Here is a 22,912-nt window from a genome sequence, read left to right as displayed (position 1 = left end):
GACCTCAATCCTATTATAGAACATTTGTGGGCAGAACTGAAAAAGCGTGTGTATGCAAGGAGGCCTACAGACCTGACTCAGTTGTACCAGCTCTGTCAGGAGGAATGGGCCAAAATTCACCCAACTTATTGTGGGAAGCTTGTGGAATGCTTCCCAAAACATTTGACCCAAGTGAAACAATTTAAAGGCGTGTGTGTATGTAAACTTCTGACCCGCTGGGATGTGATGAAATAAATAAAAGCTGTAATTCTCTCTACAATTATTCTGACATTTCACATTCTTAAAATAAAGTGGTGATCCTAACTGACCTAAAACAGGGGATTTAAACTAGGATTAAATGTCAGGAATTGTGAAAAACTGAGTATAAATGTATTTGGTTAAGGTGTATGTAAACTTCCGACTTCAACTGTATCTGTCATTTTAAGTGACCTGACCATCCATTCCTCCAACTGCTCATGATTCATGCCGTCCACTCTGTGTCCACTATCCATGACCGAGTCAGCCAGTCATTCAGTCAGGCAGGGGGAGGCCTTCCTGAGCCTGTCACTGAAGTCCACAGCCTGGCACTAGACGGATACCCTCCATAAGGCTCCATCTGTGTTAGAGGTTGACGGATTTATGATTTTTCAACGCCGATACCGATTTTATTGTAAAAAAAAAATGCTAATGTTTAAATTCCTTGCTCAGAACATATAAAAGCCAGTGGTTCCTTTTTTAACACGAGTCTTCAGTATTTCCAGTTAAGGTGTTTTAGGTTGTAGTTTATTATAGGAATTATGACATGTCGACTATTTCTCTATACGACTTGTATTTCATATACCTTTCACTATTGGATGTTCTCATAGGAACCGCAGTATTGCCAGCCTAATCTCGGGAGTTCATAGGCTTGAAGTCATAAACAGCGCTGTGCCTCAAGCATTGCTAAGAGCTGCTGGCAAGCGCAGTAAAGTGCTGTTTGAATGAATGCTTACAAGCCTGCTGCTGCCTACCACCGCTCAGTCAGAAAGCTCTATCAAATATCAAATCATAGACTTAATTATAATAAACACACAGCAATACGAGCTTTTGGTCATTAATATGGTCAAATCTGTAAACTATCATTTTGAAAACAAAACGTTTATTCTTTCAGTGAAATACGGAACTGTTCCGTATTTTATCGAACGGGTGGCAACCTTATGTCTAAATATTGCTGTTAGTTTGCACAACCTTCAATGTTATGTCATAATTATGTAAAATACGGTCTTTGTTAGAGGCCAAAACTACTGCATATACCCTGACTCTGCTTGCACTGAACACGAGCAGTGACAATTTCTCTAGTAAATATTGCCTGCTAACATTTTAACTAAATATGCAGGTTTAAAGAAATATACTTGGGTATTGATTTTTAGAAAGGCAGTGATGTTTATGGTTAGGTACATTTGTGCAACGATTGTGCTTTTTGTTTCGCAAATGCGCTTTTGTTAAATCATCACCTTTTTGGCAAAGTTGAAGTTGACTGTGATTCGGTGATAAATTAACAGGCACCGCTTTAATTATATGCAATGTAGGACAAGCTTGTTAACCTAGTAATATCACCAACCATGTGTTGTTAATTAGTGATTGTTTTTTTATAAGTTTAACGCTAGCTAGCAATTTACCTTGGTTCCTTGCATCCACAAGGTCCTTTTGATGCTGCACTCGTGTAACAGGTGGTCAGCCTGCCACGCAGTCTCCTCGTGGATTGCAATGTAATCAGCGTCCAAAAAGGCAGATTACCGATTGTTATGAAAACTTGATATCGGCCCTAATTAATCAGCCATGCCGATTTTAATTGGTCAGCCTCTAATCTGTGTGCCCTCAGTCCACAGCCAGCCAACTGCAGCCCTGTCCTGCTCTGAACCTGGTGTTATTGGGATTGGCCCAAAGCATTCCCGCCTGCCAGCCTATCCACTAGAATTTGCCTATCCCATTCTCCCCCACGGCTGTTCATCATGGAAAGCAGGTCTATAGACAAGTTCACCTTCCACATACTGTAGTGTACATGAAGTCTATACAAATTATAGGAATAAGAGCAGCTGAGAAGTAAACCGTTTGTAAAGAAAGCCTACAGTTTGTAAAGAATTTTTGTCTCGTCTGTTTTTGCATACAATTTTCTTAATTGTGGCGGACTGCAATAGCATCGAATAGTCCCCGGGATATGCAACTGTTCAGGGAAGTCCGGAACCAATACACGCAGTCAGTCAGGAAAGCTAAGGCCAGCTTCTTCAGGCAGAAGTTTGCATCCTGTAGCTCCAACTCCAAAAAGTTCTGGGACACTGAAGTCCATGGAGAACAAGAGCACCTCCTCCCAGCTGCCCACTGCACTGAGGCTAGGTAACACGGTCACCACCGATAAATCCATGATTATCGAAAACTTCAATAAGCATTTCTCAACGGCTGGCCATGCCTTCCGCCTGGCTACTCCAACCTCAGCCAACAGCTCTGCCCCCGGCAGCTCCTCGCCCAAGCCTCTCCAGGTTCTCCTTTACCCAAATCCAGATAGCAGATGTTCTGAAAGAGCTGCAAAACCTGGACCCGTACAAATCAGCTGGGCTTGACAATCTGGACCCCCTATTTCTGAAACTATCCGCCGCCATTGTCGCAACCCCTATTACCAGCCTGTTCAACCTCTCTTTCATATCGTCTGAGATCCCCAAGGATTGAAAGCTGCCGCAGTCATCCCCCTCTTCAAAGGGGGAGACACCCTGGACCCAAACTGTTACAGACCTATATCCATCCTGCCCTGCCTATCTAAGGTCTTCGAAAGCCAAGTCAACAAACAGGTCACTGACCATCTCGAATCCCACCGTACCTTCTCCGCTGTGCAATCTGGTTTCCGAGCCGGTCACGGGTGCACCTCAGCCACACTCAAGGTAGTAAACGATATCATAACCGCCATCGATAAAAGACAGTACTGTGCAGCCGTCTTCATTGACCTTGCCAAGGCTTTCGACTCTGTCAATCACCATATTCTTATCGGCAGACTCAGTAGCCTCAGTTTTTCGGATGACTGCCTTGCCTGGTTCACCAATTACTTTGCAGACAGAGTTCAGTGTGTCAAATCGGAGGGCATGCTGTCTGGTCCTCTGGCAGTCTCTATGGGGGTGCCACAGGGTTCAATTCTCGGGCCGACTCTTTTCTCTGTATATATCAATGATGTTGCTCTTGCTGCGGGCGATTCCCTGATCCACCTCTACGCAGACGACACCATTCTATATACTTTCGGCCCGTCATTGGACACTGTGCTATCTAACCTCCAAACAAGCTTCTATGCCATACAACACTCCTTCCGTGGCCTCCAACTGCTCTTAAACGCTAGTAAAACCAAATGCATGCTTTTCAACCGATCGCTGCCTGCACCCGCATGCCCGACTAGCATCACCACCCTGGATGGTTCCGACCTTGAATATGTGGACATCTATAAGTACCTAGGTGTCTGGCTAGACTGCAAACTCTCCTTCCAGACTCATATCAAACATCTCCAATCGAAAATCAAATCAAGAGTCTGCTTTCTATTCCGCAACAAAGCCTCCTTCACTCACGCCGCCAAGCTTACCCTAGTAAAACTGACTATCCTACCGATCCTCGACTTCGGCGATGTCATCTACAAAATGGCTTCCAACACTCAGACTGCATCCAGTTTGCTGAGTAATCACAGTGCCATCCGTTTTGTCACTAAAGCACCTTATACCACCCACCACTGCGACCTGTATGCTCTAGTCGGCTGGCCCTCGTTACATATTCGTCGCCAGACCCACTGGCTCCAGGTCATCTACAAGTCCATGCTAGGTAAAGCTCCGCCTTATCTCAGTTCACTGGTCACGATGGCAACACCCATCCGTAGCACGCGCTCCAGCAGGTGTATCTCACTGATCATCCCTAAAGCCAACACCTCATTTGGCCGCATTTCGTTCCAGTACTCTGCTGCCTGTGACTGGAACGAATTGCAAAAATCGCTGAAGTTGGAGACTTTTATCTCCCTCACCAACTTCAAACATCTGCTATCTGAGCAGTTAACCGATCGCTGCTGCTGTACATAGTCTATTGGTAAATAGCCCACCGATTTTCACCTACCTCATCCCCATACTGTTTTTATTTATTTACTTTTCTGCTCTTTTGCACACCAATATCTCTACCTGTACATGACCATCTGATCATTTATCACTCCAGTGTTAATCTGCAAAATTGTAATTATTCGCCTACCTCCTCATGCCTTTTGCACACATTGTATATAGACTCCCCCCTTTGTTTTCTAATGTGTTATTGACTTGTTAATTGTTTATTCCATGTGTAACTCTGTGTTGTCTGCTCACACTGCTATGCTTTATCTTGGCCAGGTCGCAGTTGCAAATGAGAACTTGTTCTCAACTAGCCTACCTGGTTAAATAAAGGTGAAATAAAAAAATAAATAAAATAATAATTGTTTTGCCGTTGTAGTTATCTGTGATAAGGCTGGGTCTAACATTCTTCTATCAAGGCCACACAGAACAGTGAGTAATGTCTTTCATAGGGTAGTCATTAAGGCTGCAGTAGTGACTCACTTTGGGCAGTTAGTAGCCTAGCTTAATCCTAGTACATTTGTTAGTCATGGCATAATTTTAACAGCATACAAGTAATGACCCATCTCACTGATGAAGTCTCTGAATCCTTTCATCTCTTCTTGTATGTCCAGAAAATCTGTTAATTTGTCAGTCACGCATCCTCAGTCTTACGCTTACTGTGTCATGACTGGAGCAGAGAGATGACATCGTGCCTGCCTGTCACTGTGAAGGGCGGGTTCACTGAGCCACTGAGATGTAGATGGATGTTTTGTGTTCATGTTTTTTTTCATCTACATTAAACAAAAAATTCAATGCAACATGCAACAATTTCAAATGTTTTACAGAGTTACAGTTCGTATAAGGAAATCGGTCAATTGAAGTAAATTGACCGGAGTAAAGGCCTTAATCTATGGATTTCACATGACTGGGAATACAGATATGCATCGGTTGGTCACAGATAGCTTTAAAAGAGAACCAGTCAGTATCTGGTGTGACCATTTGCCTCATGCAGCGCAACACATCTCATTCGCATAGGTTTGATAAGGCTGTCGATTGTGGCCTGTGTAATGTTCTCCCACTCTTCAGTGACTGTGAGAAGTTGCTGGATATTGGCGGGAACTGGAACATGCTGTTGTACGTGTCAATCCAGAGCATCCCAAACATGCTCAATGGGTGACATGTCTGAGTATGCAGGCCATGGAAGAACTGGGATATTTTCAGCTTCCAGGAATTGTGTACAGATCTTTGCAACATGGGGCCGTGCATTATCATGCTGAAACATGAGGGGGTGGCGGCGGATCTTGTTACGGGATCTCTTGTCCGTTCAAATTGACATTGATAAAATGCAATTTTGTTCGTTGTACATAGCTTATGCCTGCCCCGTACCATAACCCCACTGCCACCATGGGACACTCTGTTCACAACAGTGACATCAGTAAACCGCTCGCCCTCATGAGCTCATGAAACATGGGAAGAACACTTAGTGTTGCGTTTTTATATTTTTGTACAGTATAGATTTGACAGTACCCAGCTCCACTCCTGCCATACCTGATTGACACTGACTGCTGAGACAGTGCGCACTGATCAGTAGTGTGAAGATTGAATCCGTTGTAATTGAGGCCAGAGGTTGAGGCTTTAAAACTTGGACATGCATAGCATGGAAAGTGAAGGAGGTGCTGTACTTTGGCTCTGGAACTTCAATCCAGTCAAACCCTCTCCCGTCTCTCACTTTCAAAATCCTAACATCACTGAGACTCTCAAATTAAACAACAGTCTTTCCTGTTGTTTTTTTTGTCCTGCCAATGTAGTGGTGCGCACCTTAAACAATGTTGTACAGACGGGTCACTTAATACAAGATTCTTCATCTCGATACCACGCTGTCTCGCGAAAACACAGTGATTTTAGATTGTTTGAACTTCAGAGATGTAACGATTTGACGCTTTGGTTAAAGGCAAGTACGATATCATACTAGTAGTAGTCATCGCTCCTGTTCAAGAGTCTACACATTCTGGTTGATGCGATAACTTCATCTCTGGCGTGCTCATTGGTTATTGCTCATCACAGTTCTCAAAACTTGCAGTTGCACATCTCACACTACAAGCGTATTGCAGCTAAATCGGGGCCATAATTATGTATTGTACGCCCGGCTAAATAGGCTCTGCGTAAATTAACTCTGCTGTGTTGGAATACTAATCAAATGTGTTGTTTACTTGTCTTCTAATATGCCCTGCAATAATTGCCCCAGTGGGATGCATAGTTTTATTTAATTGACATTTCTTTTCACCTGACATTGAGTGGGCCCATCTACCTTGCAAAACTTCATATTCCGGGGAGTCTTCCAACCAAGTTTTCTTGAAAGCCTGGGAATTTTGCAACCATATATATATATATCTCCTCTCTTCCAAGACCTCAACCCACCCTTGTCCTCCTGTTTCCCCCTTCCTCTCCCCCAGGTCCCCCCTACGGTAGACTAGACGATGTCCACGATGGTGTACCCAAGGGAAGAGAAGCTAGAAAAGCTGTCCCAGGAGGAGATAATCTCCAACACCAAGCTGGTGATCCAGGGCCTGGAGGCACTGAAGAATGAGCACAACTCCATCCTGCACAGCCTGCTGGAGACCATCAAGTGCCTGAAGAAAGATGAGGCTAACCTGGTGCACGAGAAGTCCAGCCTTCTGCGCAAGTCTGTGGAGATGATCGAGCTGGGCCTTGGAGAAGCACAGGTATGTAAGCCTGAGGGAGGAGCTGAGTAGTTTGGTCTAATATCTATTTAATGCTGTCTTGCAAAATTTATTTGGTGTTAAAATTACCATTGGCTAGAGGTAGACAGTATAACAGATCTGGGATAAGGTTCTCTGCAAATGACTCAAGTTGGTTGCTGCTTTAACTTCTGGGGGTACTTATATTACACAGCAACTTAATCTACAGTATATTAGACCAAGCTTAGGAAATCAGTCATGATTCACCATTAACACAGCTGTCTGTTGTCTGTTAGGGTCTCTGTCTTTCACAAGGCTCTCTCTGCAATTGCCTTGTTCTCTTACCTCTAATGCTATTTCTCCATCTGAGGAACCAGGGAGAACTAGGATGAAAGCGGACTGAAGAGAACCATGGACAGCTACTGATGTGCAGTGGTTTGATAACCTCCTCCCCCCTTCTCCTTAGGTGATGATGGCCCTGTCCAACCACTTAAACGCGGTGGAGTCTGAAAAGCAGAAGCTGCGAGCCCAGGTGCGTCGGCTGTGCCAGGAGAACCAGTGGCTGAGGGACGAGCTGGCCAACACACAGCAGAAGCTGCAGAAGAGCGAACAGAGCGTGGCACAGCTGGAGGAGGAGAAGAAGCACCTGGAGTTCATGAACCAGCTCAAGAAGTACGACGAGGACATCTCACCCACTGTGAGTTAACAAATGTGTGGATTCACGTATGCACGTACAATACCAGTCAAAAGTTTGGACAAACCTACTCATTCAAGAGTTTCTTTATTTTTATATTGTAGAATAATAGTCGACAAACTATGGGATCATGTAGTAACCAAAAAAGTGTTAAACAAATATTTGAGATTCTTCAAAGTAGCCACCCTTGATGACAGCTTTGCAGACTCTTGACGTAGCTTCATGACGTAGTCACCTGGAATGCATTTCAATTAACAGGTGTGCCTTAAGTTAATTTGTGGAAATTAATGCGTTTGAGCCTATCAATTGTGTTGTGACAAGGTAGGGGTGGTATACAGAAGATAGCCCTCCTTGGTAAAAGACCAAGTCCATATTATGGCAAGAATAGCTCAAATAAGCAAAGAGAAATGAGCATCATTACTTTAAGACATGAAGGTCAGTTAATGCGGAAAATTAAGAACTTTGAAGGTTTCTTCAAGTGCACTTACAAACCATCAAGCGCAATGATGAAACTGGCTCTCATGAGGACCGCCACAGGAAAGGAAGACCCAGAGTTACCTCTGCTGCAAAGGATAAATTCATTAGTTACCAGCCTCAGAAATTGCAGCCCAAATAAAGTAAGACATCTCAACATCAGCTGTTCATAGGAGACTGTGTGGCCTTTAAAAGAAACCACGACTAAAGGACACCAATAAGAAGAAGAGACTTGTTTGGGCCAAGAAACACGAGCAATGGACACTAGACCGGTGAAAATGTAGAGATTTTTGGCTCCAAACGCTGTCTTTGTGAGACGCAGAGTAGATGAACGGATCATCTCCACTTGTGGTTCCCACCGTGAAGCATGGAAGAGGAGGTGTGATGGTGTGGGAGTGCTTTGCTGGCAACACTAAGTTATTTAGAATTATAGGCCCACTTAACCAGCATGGCTACTACATCATTCTGATTTGCGCTTAGTTCCACTATCATTTGTTTTTCATTAGGACAATGACCCAAAACACACCTCCAGACTGTGTAAGGGCTATTTGGCCAAGGAGAGTGGTGGAGTTTTGCATCAGATGACCTGGCCTCCACAATCACCCGACCCCAACCCAATTGAGATGGGTTTGGGTTGAGTTGGACCGCATAGTGAAGGAAAAGCAGCCTACTAGTGCTCAGCATGCTTTGGAAAAGCATTCCAGGTGAAGCTGTGTGAGAGAAGGCCAAGAGTGTACAAGGCTGCCATCAAGGCAAAGAGTGGCTACTTTGAAGAATCTAAAATATATTTTGATTTGTTAACACTTTTTGGCTACTACATGAGTCTGTTATTTCATAGTTTTGATGTCTTCACTATTATTCTACAATGTTGAAAATAGTACAAATAAAGAAAAACCCTTGAATGAGTAGGTTTGAAACTTTTGACTGTGTGTGTGTGTGTATATATATATATATGCATGCATGCATGCATACAGTTGAAGTCGGAAGTTTACATTTAAACTCAGTTTTTCACAATTCCTGACATTTAATCCCAATAAAAATTCCCTGTTTTAGGTCAGTTAGGATCACCACTTTATTTTAAGAATGTGAAATGTCAGAATAATAGAAGAGCGAGTGATTTTTATTTCAGCTTTTGTTTCTTTCATCACATTCCCAGTGGGTCAGAAGTTTCCATACACTCAATTAGCATTTGGTAGCATTGCCTTTAAATTGTTTAACTTGGGTCAAACATTTAGGGTAGCCTTCCACAAGCTTCCCACAATAAGTTGGGGGAATTTTGGCACATTCCTCCTGACAGAGCTGGTGTAACCGAGACAGTTTTGTAGGCTTCCTCGCTCGCACACGCTTTTTCAGTTCTGCCCACACATTTTCTATAGGATTCAGGGCTTTGTGATGGCCACTCCAATACCTTGACTTTGTTGTTCTTAAGCCATTTTATCACAACTTTGAAAGTATGCTTGGGGTCATTGTCCATTTGGAAGACCCATTTGCACCAAGCTTTAACTTCCTGACTGATGTCTTGATGTTGCTTCAATATATCCACATAATTATCCTCCCTCATGAAGCCATCCATTTTGTGAAGTGCACCAGGCCCTCCTGCAGCAAAGTACCCCCACAACATGACGCTGCCACCCGGTGCTTCATGGGTGGGATGGTGTTCTTCGGCTTGCAAGCCTCCCCCTTTGTCCTCCAAACATAACGATGGTCATTATGTCCAAACAGTTCTATTTTTGTTTCTTCAGACCAGAGGACATTTTTCCAAAAAGTACAATCTTTGTCCCCATGTGCAGTTGCAAACCGTAGTCTGCCTTTTTTATGGAGGTTTTGGAGCAGTGGTTTCTTCTTTGCTGAGTGGTCTATCAGGTTATGTTGATATAGGACTTGTTTTACCGTGGATATAGATACTTTTGTACCTGTTTCCTCCAGCATCTTCACAAGGTCCTTTGCTGTTCTGGAATTGATTTTCACTTTTCAAACCAAAGTACTTTCATCTCTAGGAGACAGAACGCGTCTCCTTCCTGAGCGGTATGACGGCTGCATGGTCCCATGGTGTTTATACTTGCGTACTATTGTTTGTACAGATGAACATGGTACCTTCAGGCGTTTGGTAATCGCTGCCAGACTTGTATAAAAGAAAACATTTTTAGTTCTTGGCTGATTTATTTTTATTTTCCCATGATGCCAAGCAAATAGGCACTGAGTTTGAAGGTAGGCCTTGAAATGCATCCATAACTCAAATGTCAATAAGCCTTAACAGAAGCTTCTAAAGCCATGACATGATTTTCTAGAATTTGCCAAGCTGTTTAAAGGCACATTCAACTTAGTGGATGTAAACTTCTGACTCACTGGAATTTTGATACAGTGAATTAAGTGAAATAATCTGTCTAAACAATTGTTGGAAAAATTTACTTGTCATGCACCAAGTAGATGTCCTAACCAACTTGCCAAAACTAAAGTTTGTGGAGTAGTTGAAAAACTAGTTTCAATGACTCCAACCTAGGTGTAAGTAAACTTCTGACTTCAACTGTATATACACACACACAGGTTATGGTGTGAGATTAATGCAGCCATCACGTCTTTACCGGGAAGGGGAAATGACCTGCATGGCCTTCCTGGAAAGTGATTGGTCAGGGCCTCATTGATCCAGTGGTTGGAATGAATCCCCCTGGGTCATGTTAACTAGGGCATGCAAAGTGTTTTGCAACAAAAAATAATGTTTCTTATTGGACAAGTCTAGGTTGTCGCTCCCTTTTTCAGTCCTTTCTTTGTCTTCTGTTTAATGCGTATTGAAAATGACCCTGGCTGTATTCGTGAGTCTGTTTTAGAAGGTTGCAATGTTACAAAACATTCAGATAGAACTGCATTTTGTAGGACAGATAAGATTTTCTGTCATATAGAATTGGCCATTGTCAGGTTGATTCATTAAATGTATATCTGCAACGTTGTCACTGAATGTCATTGAATGCACCAGACTTTCTCCTTAGTCAGTCACTGAAGCTGTAATGGCCCACGCAATGACTGCTGCTTAACTCAGCAGGACCCGTTCCAGATTAATCTTCTTTGGGACCACAACCCTCACCCTGCTATTTATTTTAAGGTCTTTGAAGAGGTTGCCTGACTAAGAAAATTTTTAAATGCATATGGATGTGCGATTTTCCCCCTAGGGTTCTTGAAGAACGCTGACAATATAGAATTTAAACTCTCTTCTGGGTCGTGTCATTAGTTCATAAAACGTAACTGAATTTTGAAAATGAATCAAATGGTTCAGGTTTTTTCCCCCACTGGTCTTGAGATGACTATGAATGAAAAAATATCTGAAGAATAAGTACTGATGACATTAGTCAATGCAAGATTTTTCCAACATGGCTGGTAAAGAAACCACATGACAGCTGCTCAGACAGACATGCCTCAGAACTGGCATTCTGTCATGCGTTCAGGACGCAGCTGTTTAGATAATTAGATGAATACGCTTGTCATTCTCGGTCTCTCTCTATTCTAGTGGCACTTGACTGAATGATTGCCATGAGTGATTTTAATATTGTAGCGGGCAGGGGTGCCAGGCTGGCCCACTAGTGTGAAGTAGCACAAGCTCAGACCAAGGTGGACCTTTTCTCTATGGAAACTACCTAGGACTTTTATTCATTCAAACCTAGCTCTTCCTTTGAGCCTTTCTACGTGTTTTTCTGGTCCCTCTGCTACCGGACAGCTAAGCTGTTTACCGGCATATCAAACAAAATAAAACATTTATCTAACAGACTTCTCCTTACTGGGGTCAGGTCTACAGCCAATTAACGGCCGGTAAGTTCTTGTCCCGTTTTGGTCTGATATCCCTTTCAGCATTAGAGGGCTCAGCGTTTCAGCTCTTGCTGCTCCAGGGACACAAGCAGATCTGGCCAAAGCCAGGTTAAAAACAGTCTCCACCCAACTTCCAAGTGAATTATTTTCAGGTGTGTGTATCTTACCCTTTCAGGCCACCCCCTCTCCTGGCCAGCTGATGTAGCCAACGAGAAGGAATATAGTGGCCATCTCACACACATACCCTTTCTGGGTAGGGTGGTCGTCGTCCACACAGCGTTCCAGCGGGACAGTGCGTCTGCATTTCCGTATTTTGACCCAGATCTGTGGTCTCCTTGTTCCTGGACATCCAGACCAGAGGAGCACAGCACCCCTAGGCACTCTTTCTCCACTGAGTATTTGGTCTCGTGGATACAGCTTCCGGCTGATTATATAGGATGGTATGCTCCTCCCTGCATATTTATCGGGACAAGCCTGCGCCCACCCATTTGTCTGAGACATCAGTCTGGACCACCTTCTCTCCCCCAAAATCCGGCATCACCAAGACCAGTCTGGAACACAGGGCCTCCTTTGGTTTCTGGAAGGCTTCTTCCGCTTTGTCAGTCCACCTGGCTGGGCTGGGGCTTTTATGGTCAGGTCTGTGAAAGGACCAGCTACAGTTGCATAGTTTGATAGGAATGCTGGTTAGCCTAAGGTTTTTACCTGCGACTTGGTTTGTGGCTGTAGCCACTGTCGGATGGCTTGAGCTTTCTTCTCTAGCAGTTTGACTTTGCCCCTCCCAATGGTGATGCCAGGTACTCTCCTTACTCAAGTCCCAGCCTGCATGTTTTTGCATTGGCGGTTGGACCTGCTCTGCGAAGTACCTCCAAGACAGCGTTGAGCTGCTTCAGGTGAGATTCCCACTTTGTGTACAGCCCTATCACGTTGTCCAAATATGCTACTGAGTACTCACTGTGGGGTCTCAGGACCCTAGCCGTTAGCCTCTGAAAAGTAGGCGAAGCTCGATGCAGGCCGAAGGGTAAAACCGTGTAATGGGACAGCACTGTATGTGTGGCAAAGGCAGTCTTCTCCCCCCTTTTTTTGAGCCACGGGAACCTGCCAGTACCCCTTAGTAAGATCCAGGTTGCTGATAGTCGCTGCCAAAGCGGTCAGTCAGCTCATCTACACCGGGCATAAGATAAGCATCACATTTTGATATCTTATTTAGTTTTCAGAAGTCAAAATCAAATCAAATGTATTTATATAGCCCTTCATACATCAGCTGATATCTCAAAGTGCTGTACAGAAACCCAGCCTAAAACCCTAAACAATGCAGGTGTAGAAGCACGGTGGCTAGGAAAAACTCCCTAGAAAGGCCAAATCTAGGAAGAAAGCCTGGTTCCTCTCTAGGTATGTGGGGTGGCCAGTCCTTTTCTGGCTGTGCCGGGTGGAGATTATAACAGAACATGGCCAAGATGTTCAAATGTTCATAAATGACCAGCATGGTCAAATAATAATAATCACAGGCGGAACAGTTGAAACTGGAGCAGCAGCACGGCCAGTTGGACTGGGGACAGAAAGGAGTCATCATGTCAGGTAGTCCTGAGGCATGGTCCTAAGTCTCAGGTCCTCCGAGAGAGAGAATTAGAGAGCGCATACTTAAATTCACCCAGGACACCGGATAGGACAGGAGAAGTACTCCAGATATAACAAACTGACCCTAGCCCCCTGACACAAACTACAGCAGCATAAATACTGGAGGCTGAGACAGGAGGGGTCAGGAGACACTGTGGCCCCATCCGAGGACACCCCCGGACAGGGCCAAACACGAAGGATATAACCCCACCCACTTTGTCAAAGCACAGCCCCCACACCACTAGAGGGATATCTTCAACCACCAACTTACCATCCTGAGACAAGGCCGAGTATAGCCCACAAAGATCTCCACCACGGCACAACCCAAGGGGGGGCGCCAAACCCAGACAGGAAGATCACATCAGTGACTCAACCCACTCAAGTGACGCACCCCTCCTAGGGATGGTATGAAAGAGCCCTAGTAAAATGGAGCTCTATAGGAGAAAGGCCCTGCCTCCAGCTGTTTGCTTAGAAATTCTAGGGACAATTAGGAGGCCTGCGTCTTGTGACCGTAGCGTACGTGTAGGTATGTACGGGAGGACCACTAACTGAAGTTTATTTAGTGCTTTATCTGGGTAGCCGGAAAGTAGAGCATTGCAGTAGTCTAACCTAGAAGTGACAAAACCATGGATTCATTTTTCGTTTCTGATTTTTGCAATGTTACATAGATGTAAAAAAGCTGTCCTTGAAACAGTCTTGATATGTTCTTCAAAAGAGATCAGGGTCCAGAGTAATGCCAGGGTCCTTCAGTTTTATTTGAGATGACTGTACAACCATTAAGATTAATTGTCAGATTCAACAGAAGATCTCTTTGTTTCTTGGGACCTAGAACAAGCATCTCTGTTTTGTCCGAGTTTAAAAGTAGAAAGTTTGCAGCCATCCACTTCCTTATGTGTAAACATATGCATATGTAAACACATGCTTCTAGCGAGGGCAATTTTGGGGCTTCACCATGTTTCATTGAAATGTACAGCTGTGTGTCATCCGCATAGCGGTGAAAGTTAACATTTATGTTTTCGAATGACATCCCCAAGAGGTAAAATATATAGGAAAAACAATAGTGGTCCTAAAATGGAACCTTGAGGAACACTGAAATTTACAGTTGATTTGTGAGAGGACAAACCGATATCTTTCCGACAGATAAGATCTAAACCAGGCCAGAACTTGTCCGTGTAGACCAATTTGGGTTTCCAATCTCTCCAAAAGAATGGGTTGATCGATGGTATCAAAAGCAGCACTAAGGTCTAGGAGCACGAGGACAGATGCAGAGCCTAGGTCTGATGCCATTAAAAGGTCATTTACCACCTTCACAAGTGCAGTCTCAGTGCTATGATGGGATCTAAAACCCGACGGAAGCATTTCGTATACATCGTTTGTCTTCAGGAAGGCAGTGAGTTGCTGCGCAAGTCCTTGCAAAACCTTACTGACCCGTCCAGCTTCGGCACTAAGAAGATGGGGCTGCACTATTTACTCTGGGACGGCTCGATAATCCCCATCTTTAGCATCTGGTGGTCCTCCTTTTTGATGGCCTCAAGTCTGGCCTCTAGGACCCTATAAGGCCATAATGTTACCTTTCTGGGTTCTGTGTGGATGTGGTGGTGCTTCAAGGTTGTGCACCCTGGGAAGGGAGAGAGGTCCCTGCTCTGGTCCACTAGTTCCCCCATCTCTTGCCGCTGTAGTTTTGTAAGCTGCGTGTTGATTGCAACCTCCTTTCGAGCTGCTTCTGTGTGGACAGGCAACTCGTCTGAAGAACACCAGTTCCTTGGCAATCCCTTTCGAGGTCATAGTTCTTATGGGAATGGCCTATGGTTAGCGGGTGGCATAGTCTAGAATCACCAGGATCTATTGGTGCCCTTTGGTGGACTTCACCAGGGGCCCACCAGGTCCGTTGTGATTCTCTCAAAGGGGACATCTATAATAGGAAGAGGGATTAGAGGATGTGTGCTTTAGATGCACTGAGTTGCCATTCGGGACACAACCGACAATAGTCCTCCATGGCTCTTACTACTCCCAGCCAGTAGAAGCGCCAGAGGATCCTGTCCTTTGTCTTCTGGACCCCAGATTGCCTCCAAGGACATCAGAGTTGGATAATTTGCAATATGGTGGGGTCATACTGCCTTTGGACCAATAACAGTTCGTTAACTTTAGAATTGACTTATTTAGCATAATACAACAGCTGCCTCTTAATCACAAATCAAAGATATCTTAATTTGCTGGGGTACAATTGTGCTCACCTACTAGCTGTGGCTGTATCAACGACACCGTACTGCTGGTGTCCAACGGGGCTTCTGCATCTCTTCCATTAACTTTGGTTGGGAATGTGGGGGCTGGTGACACCTCCCAACAGGTCATTAAGTGACAGGGCCTCCACCCAACTGGGTCTGTGGAGTGGGCATGGGTTAATTTCTACACGCATAATTTAGGTCTGGGCTTAGCCCGAACATACGTTGTCAGGGCGACTCCACCTCTGGGCGTGAGGCAGGGGTCTCTGGTTGTTACCTTAGCTTACCCTCAGTCTTGTCTGTCTTACCAGACTTCAGCATATCCATTGTGGTCTGGTGGCTCTCCACTAGGCAGACTAGTTGGTACACGGATTGTGGATTGCCCTGGCTGGCCACCTTCTTGGCCCGTAGGAAGTGGTCCATTACCACTCTCCTCCACACTAGGCCTTGAGGGGTCACTCTGCAAACAGGCCTTCGACAGCCACATAAGGTAGTGCATCTGGGCCCTAACTGACTGGATGGGGACAAAGGTCCATTCATGGAACTCCAAGACCTGGCTAATCAACGTGTAGCCATGCTGCGCCAGAATCGCTGCCTTAACCACCTTGTTATCTTTAGCTTGATCATCTGATAGGTCATAGTAGGACCGGTGTGCATCTCTAGCCAGGAAGGGTCCATGCAGCCCAGCCCAGGTGCTCTCGGGCCAACCCTCCCGTGTTGCGGTTCTCTGAGGCAAGAGGTAGGCTTCCACGTCATCCGCCTCTGTAATTTTCAGCAGGAGCCTTCCCAGGTTGGGTCCACTGGCTGGGGTTGCCTGTGGAGCACCAGTGGCGATGGTCTGTAAATGGACCAGGAACCTAGCATTTGTAATGAACTCCCTGTGTATGTCATACTGGGCCTGGCTGTCATGAGCCAGCTGCTTGAGGTTCTCCATGATATGGAATTACGTCAGTCTTTTGTCACTTAGCCCTCCAAACCCAAATTTAATGCCTGCATTCTCCACCAGTGTAGCGGTCAGGGGTGCCGGGCTGGCCCACAAGTGACGATAATGTGAAGTAGCACAAGCTTAGACCAAGGTGGACCTTTTCTCCAGGGAAACTACCTAAGACTTTTATTCATTAACAGAATATAAACCAAAAACGGAATCAAAACCGAGCCTTTCTACATGATTCCTCCGGTCCATCTCTGCTACTGGACAGCAAAGCTGTTTGCTGGCATATAAAACAGAAATCTAGCAGTCTTGTTCTTACTGGGGTCAGGTCTACAGCCAAGTAACGTCCGGTAGGTTCTTGTCTCGTTGGGTCTGATATCCCTCTCCGCATTACAGGGCTCAGCATTTCAGCTCTTGCTGTTCCAGGGACACAAGCAGATCTGGCCAAAGCCAGGTTAAAAACAGCCACCACCCAACCTCCAAGCTAATTATATTCAGGTGTGGTTAATTAGGCTCTTACCATTCCGGGCCACCTTCTCTCCTGGCCAGCAGATGTAGCCAACAAGCAGGAATATACCGGCCATCACACACCCACCCTCACTCGATCACAATATAATATTCAGATTTTACATTGCTCTTACTCATCACAATATAATATTCAGATTTTACGTGGCTGTTCATGGTAGTCGAGTGCTTGTGTTAATTGGGCTAATGACTGGTGATGTGTCTCTCAGCAGGAGGAGAAGGACGGCGAGCCACCAAAGGACTCTCTGGATGATCTCTTCCCCAACGATGAAGAGGAGCAAGGCCAAGGCAGTAAGAACCACTGACATCATTACTAGCCATCCATGTCATCTCTGTACTTATTAGGATGCTTCCCAAATGTAAATGAGATGTTAATCTCAATGGTGACCTCTGTGGTTAAATAAAGGTTAACAATAATGTCAGCCTACCCTCGACCCTATCAAGTGCACTACTTTTGACAAGGACCCATAGGCTGCCATTTGGGACACAGTCTTAGATATAGTTGTAGATCCTTGGCTTGTAATGTATTATTGGAGTTCTGCTACTCAACTATAATAAAAAAAATGCACTGTTGTAGAAAAGATTTCTCCCTCACACACACACAATTACCTCTGCACCTTGTTTATTGTGGCAACATTTCAGTCTTTCACTTTCACTGCACTGTTTGTTACCAATAACAAGGTCAACCAGTGTCCTTCGTCTTCCTGTTGACATGCCCTTTGCTCTGTGTCCCCTCCTTCCTTCACCCCCACAGTGCAGCACCAGCACAACAGTGCTGCGGTGGCCGCAGCCCAACAGGGAGGCTATGAGATCCCAGCCCGCCTGAGGACCCTCCACAATCTGGTGATCCAGTATGCCTCCCAGGGGCGCTACGAGGTGGCCGTGCCCCTCTGCAAACAGGCCCTGGAGGACCTGGAGAAGACCTCCGGACACGACCACCCTGATGTCGCCACCATGCTCAATATACTGGCCCTTGTCTACAGGTGAGGCCTGGCATTCTCGTGATCTATATCAGGGTTGTGTTCATTAGGGCACCTAGCAGACAATGAATTAAAGACCCAATGCAGACTTTTTTTCTATATCAAATCATTTCTGGATAACAATTGAAGTACCTTTTAAATGGGCGTAAATAGCTTTTTAACATGACACTTTTCTCATGCAAGAATTTAGCTAGGACTGTCTGAGAGTAGTCTAAGTTGGGAGGGGCAAACTGAAAACTATGTTATTGGCAGTGGTTTGGAACTCTTATTGGCCTGTTAACCAATTTACCGCATGGTGATGTCACCATGGAACGCCGACACTCCTACCCATGCAAACCTGCTGATTAGAAGGTCCTGTGTATGTCCTGTGTAAATTTGTATTTTCAACTGGCAACTATCAAGAAATACCACTGATCAAATGTTCTCACACTTTTACTGTTAGTTTCATCAGCAGTTGTACAATATCATGCAAAACACAGGAAAGACTACATTTTGACTGCACTGGGCCTTAAAAGGGTTTTGTAACAAATTTTTATATTAGACAAGACTACAAAGTCCCACCCTGTTACATTCAGTTTTGTTTGTGCCTAGTTTGTGCCTAGGGACAATGCTGCATGGTTTGCCTGTTATTTTGTTCAGTTTGCCTTGCTAAGTTTTCCTATTTGCAGTCTTTGTAGGATTTGTAGTATTAATCCTTCATTGCTTATATACTATTCTGGCTTAATTTCTGCATTTCAATGCATGCAGTGAAGACAGCACATTATGACTTTGCGGTGTGCTTGTATGCTGAGATTATATTGGATCTCTCGCTCTCTCTAGGGATCAGAACAAATACAAAGAGGCTGCCCATCTGCTCAACGACGCTCTGTCCATCCGGGAGAAGACTCTCGGCAAAGACCACCCTGCTGTAAGCAAGGACCCTCTTCATGACAACCACACTATGTGGACAGACTGACCCATATGTGGAATAAAAACATTTGTCATCGGGTGTTAGTTTACAATAGCCAGAATGGCTTGGTGGGCTTTGTCACTGGGGAGCCAATAATGTACAAGCCCGCCTTACTTACCGTCCCACACTACGTCTGTATATGCATTTCTTGCTTTATGCACATCAATTCCTGATATGGATTTATGTTGCTCGTCTCTTACCTGAAGGTCATCAATCACAACTGTTCAATACCCTTTCACCTAAACCCAGAGCTAATGCATTTCCAAAACAACCTCGCACACAGAGAAATGGTCCTTAGGTGTTTGTGACCACTTCATCAACATCCATGAGAATGATCCATAACAATCGGTTGCATCCCAAATGGAACCCTATTCTCTATTTAGTACAATACTTTTGACCAGGGCCCCTAGAGTGCTTTATGTAGGGTGCCATTTGGGACAAAGACTCGTATGCTGCTGGTGTAGTCAAGAGAAAGGAAGGATGACTATGTTTTTGTTGAAGAATAAGGGTTGAAGGAAGTCAATTTGAAGCATGCGCTAGGTGCCATGCCCCTCTCTCCCCCTCCCTCTCTCTCCCTGGTCCTCTAGACAAACTAATGAAAACACTGTTGGCTATAGGAATCTCACTTATACTAGACCCAAGTGACGGATAGCTAAAACATGTTAGACTGGGCAATATCCATGTTATGGTCTTGATACATCACCTGATGACAGATGGAAATATTGATATTATATACAAATGGTTACTGGTTAGTGACAACTCCAAGTAGTCTAATCCTTGTTGTGTGTGTTTGTTCCTGTCATCCAGGTTGCTGCTACACTCAACAACCTGGCCGTGCTCTATGGAAAGAGGGGCAAGTACAAGGAGGCCGAGCCACTGTGCAAGAGAGCTTTGGAGATAAGAGAAAAGGTAGATCATATCCCTGGACCTCTTATCTATTGCTACCCTGACATAATATTGCTCAGATCACCTGAAAACACACACTTATCTAGGCCTCAGTTCTGATAGAAACTCTCGCAGAATGATATTCCTGTGATGTGATGATTATAATTACCAGGGAGGAGAGAGGGGTTTGGAAGAAAAGAGAGAAAGAACAGTGCGGCCGTAACGTAGCAGATACGTTCTGTGCCTCAGAGCCCCAAACAGCTCGCTCCATATTGATCTGGGTTTTATTAGATTTGCTTCTTTTGAGTGGAGAAACTTTATGTTGACTGCTGGAAGAGACTTGGGGATATTATTTAATTAAGCAGATTAGAACACAATCAAAGGTTGAGACATACTTGAATGGTAGACTACAAAACAGTTAAGCTCTCTGCCTGCAGCACTAGGATAGTTGTATAATATGCTTAGAAAAAGCTACTGACTTGTGTTAATGTTTTGGCAGTTTTTATTTGACCGTTTTATAACAGTTTTGGTTGAATTTCTGTTATTTTGCCATTTTAATTATGTGATTCGTTCATGCAACCACATAGATAATTACATGGATACTGTATTGACCTTCCTGTTTGCCAGACAACATATATAAATACATATACCTCTTATGTTTTTGTCCCTCTCAGGTGCTGGGCAAGGACCACCCAGATGTGGCTAAGCAGCTGAACAACCTGGCCCTGCTGTGTCAGAACCAGGGCAAGTATGAAGAGGTGGAGTACTACTACTGCCGCGCCCTGGAGATCTATGAGTGCAGACTGGGTCCTGACGATGCCAATGTGGCCAAGACCAAGAACAACCTGGTGAGTACTACTGGGCAACACTTGGGTGGTGTTCAATAGGCACCAAACCAAATAAAATTGACTGAAACAGGGAGAGGGACTACCTGGACTTGTCCAATTAGAAAACAAATGATCATGTGCATAGTCATTCACTTACAAAATCACACCCATATAAACCATGTGTGGGTTAGTTTGAATTTGCATGTTTGGTTAGAGTCAGGGTTTCTGTGTCCCTAGATGAGTTATGTTCCTGTGGGAGTGGCTTGTAATTACAGTTGTAGATGCTTAAGATGCTTGCCCAGAGTTTTGATAGATTGTAAATAGAAGCATCACTTCACATTCAGCTGTGGAGTTTTAAAGTTCGTATTCTGAAAGACACAGAATTTGATTCAGTCAGGATGAACCATCCATATTGGATACTTTTAGAGTTTGCTTCACATTCAAAGCATGATTGACACACAGCGGCACCTTTGCTTTGTAGTTAATTGAACTTGTCGCTCTAAAAAAGGGGGAAAACGGTCTCAATTAGTATGTAAAGCAAACTGGTGCACTGCACAAGGTCACTAGAGCTTTGTCTATTCTCAGCCAGCTTTCAGAGTCCCGTAGCTAGTCTCGTCCACCAATTCATATCTTGTCTGCTTTATGATTCATTGAGGTGTTGTATTGAGACCCAGAGGCGGGCGCAGCAGTGCTATATCATTGTTCATGAGCCCCTGAACTACACTGGGGAAATATGTGGATGGATGGATTGGCCATGTTCTTTCAGGGAACACATTGTGATTCAATACCCTCGTTTTGATACAACATTGATAAGTACTTTTTTTTCTCTCTTTTTCTCTCTTTTTTTCTCTCTTCTCTCCAGGCATCCTGCTTTCTCAAGCAGGGGAAATACAAAGAGGCTGAGATTCTGTACAAAGAGATTCTGACCCGTGCCCATGAGAAAGAGTTTGGATCTGTCGATGGTAAGAAGAACTGAGTTCTACTGTATGATCCAACGCATCTGATGGGTTCTGATTTGAAATATTGTTAATCATCAGGGAACCTATGGAAAGGAGGTCCACAGTCTGGTTGTTACACCAGAAGTTAATGGTTATCTGTAGGAGGAATGTATATGGTGGAGTCAATTAAGGTTGGATATGAGCCAAATTGCATTTCCTACATCAATGCTTTTCAATTAAGCTCTTACCTCAGAAGGGGAATATACAGGTAACTGCCCAAATAAAGGAAACACCAACAAAGTCAATCAATCAAATGTATTTATAAAGCCCTTCTTACATCAGCTTATATCTCAAAGTGCTGTACAGAAACCCAGCCTAAAACCCCAAAGAGCAAGCAATGCCGTTGTAGAAGCACGGTGGCTAGGAAAAACTCCCTAGAAAGGCCAGGACCTAGAGAGGAACCAGGCTACGAGGGGTGGCCAGTCCTCTTCTGGCTGTGTCGGGTGGAGATTATAACAGAACATGGCCAAGATGTTCATAGATGACCAGCAGGGTCAAATAATAATAGTGTCTTAATAGGGTGTTAGGCCACCATGAGCCAGCTTAAATGCACCGTGGCATAGATTTATACAAATGTCTGGAACTCTACTGGAGGGATGCAACACTATTTTTCCATAAGAAAGTCCATAATTTGGTGTTTTGTTGATTGTGGTGGAAAACACTATCTCAGGCACCACTCCAGAATCTCCCAGAAGTGTTCAGTTGGGTTGAGATCTGGTGACTGAGACAGCCATGTTATATGGTTTCCACTGTGTTCATGCTCATCAAACCATTCAATGACCACCTGTGCCCTGTGGATGGGGGATTTGTGATTCTTTGGTGGCATAGCCATAGTAGCTAAAATAATGGCCTGCCTGGCATTTTTATATATGACCCTAAGCATGATGAGATGTTAATTGCTTAATTAACTCCGGAACCATACCTGTGTGGAAGCACCTGCTTTCAATTTACTTTGTATTCCTCATTTATTCAAGTGTTTCCAATATTTTGGCATTTACCTGTAGTTTTCCATAATCAAGATATGAGCAGAACTGGTGGAGGTGGTAGGGCAGGGCTCCCTTAGAAAGATGTCATGTTTTTACAACATGCAAATCTTCTCGATATGCCTCTTGTCTTACTGCTCGTCTTTCCCCAGCTAGCAGGGTCACTGACGGACACAGGGTTAAAAAATGGACAGTGTTCTAAACAGTGACGTTGGTTCGTCAAGGCAAGGCTCGCCCACCAGTCAGGATAGGATTTTTCAAGAGACCATTCTGAACAA

The 22,912-nt window shown here is 44.4% G+C and overlaps 1 protein-coding gene across 11 annotated transcripts in view; it reads left to right on the top strand.

The window, feature by feature from the left end:
- The window catches only part of LOC112252748 (kinesin light chain 1), a 58,455-nt gene that overhangs the window by 12,185 nt on the left and 23,358 nt on the right, over nt 1-22,912 (top strand). For 8 of the 11 annotated variants that reach the window (XM_024424280.2, XM_024424283.2, XM_024424275.2 and 5 more), the window contains exons 2-9: nt 6,512-6,781; nt 7,224-7,454; nt 17,222-17,303; nt 17,767-17,995; nt 18,812-18,899; nt 19,749-19,850; nt 20,501-20,674; nt 21,516-21,615. In XM_024424280.2, coding sequence (XP_024280048.1) covers nt 6,536-6,781; nt 7,224-7,454; nt 17,222-17,303; nt 17,767-17,995; nt 18,812-18,899; nt 19,749-19,850; nt 20,501-20,674; nt 21,516-21,615 — 1,252 coding nt within the window. In that variant the 5' untranslated portion in view covers nt 6,512-6,535. Of the gene's footprint in view, nt 1-6,511; nt 6,782-7,223; nt 7,455-17,221; nt 17,304-17,766; nt 17,996-18,811; nt 18,900-19,748; nt 19,851-20,500; nt 20,675-21,515; nt 21,616-22,912 lie in introns of those variants that run through there. The other 3 variants (XM_024424279.2, XM_024424277.2, XM_042323435.1) reach the window with 2 other exon arrangements.

Source organism: Oncorhynchus tshawytscha, linkage group LG06, assembly GCF_018296145.1.
Source record: "Oncorhynchus tshawytscha isolate Ot180627B linkage group LG06, Otsh_v2.0, whole genome shotgun sequence".
Classification (NCBI taxonomy): domain Eukaryota; kingdom Metazoa; phylum Chordata; class Actinopteri; order Salmoniformes; family Salmonidae; genus Oncorhynchus; species Oncorhynchus tshawytscha.
This window is presented reverse-complemented; position numbering and strand designations above follow the sequence as displayed.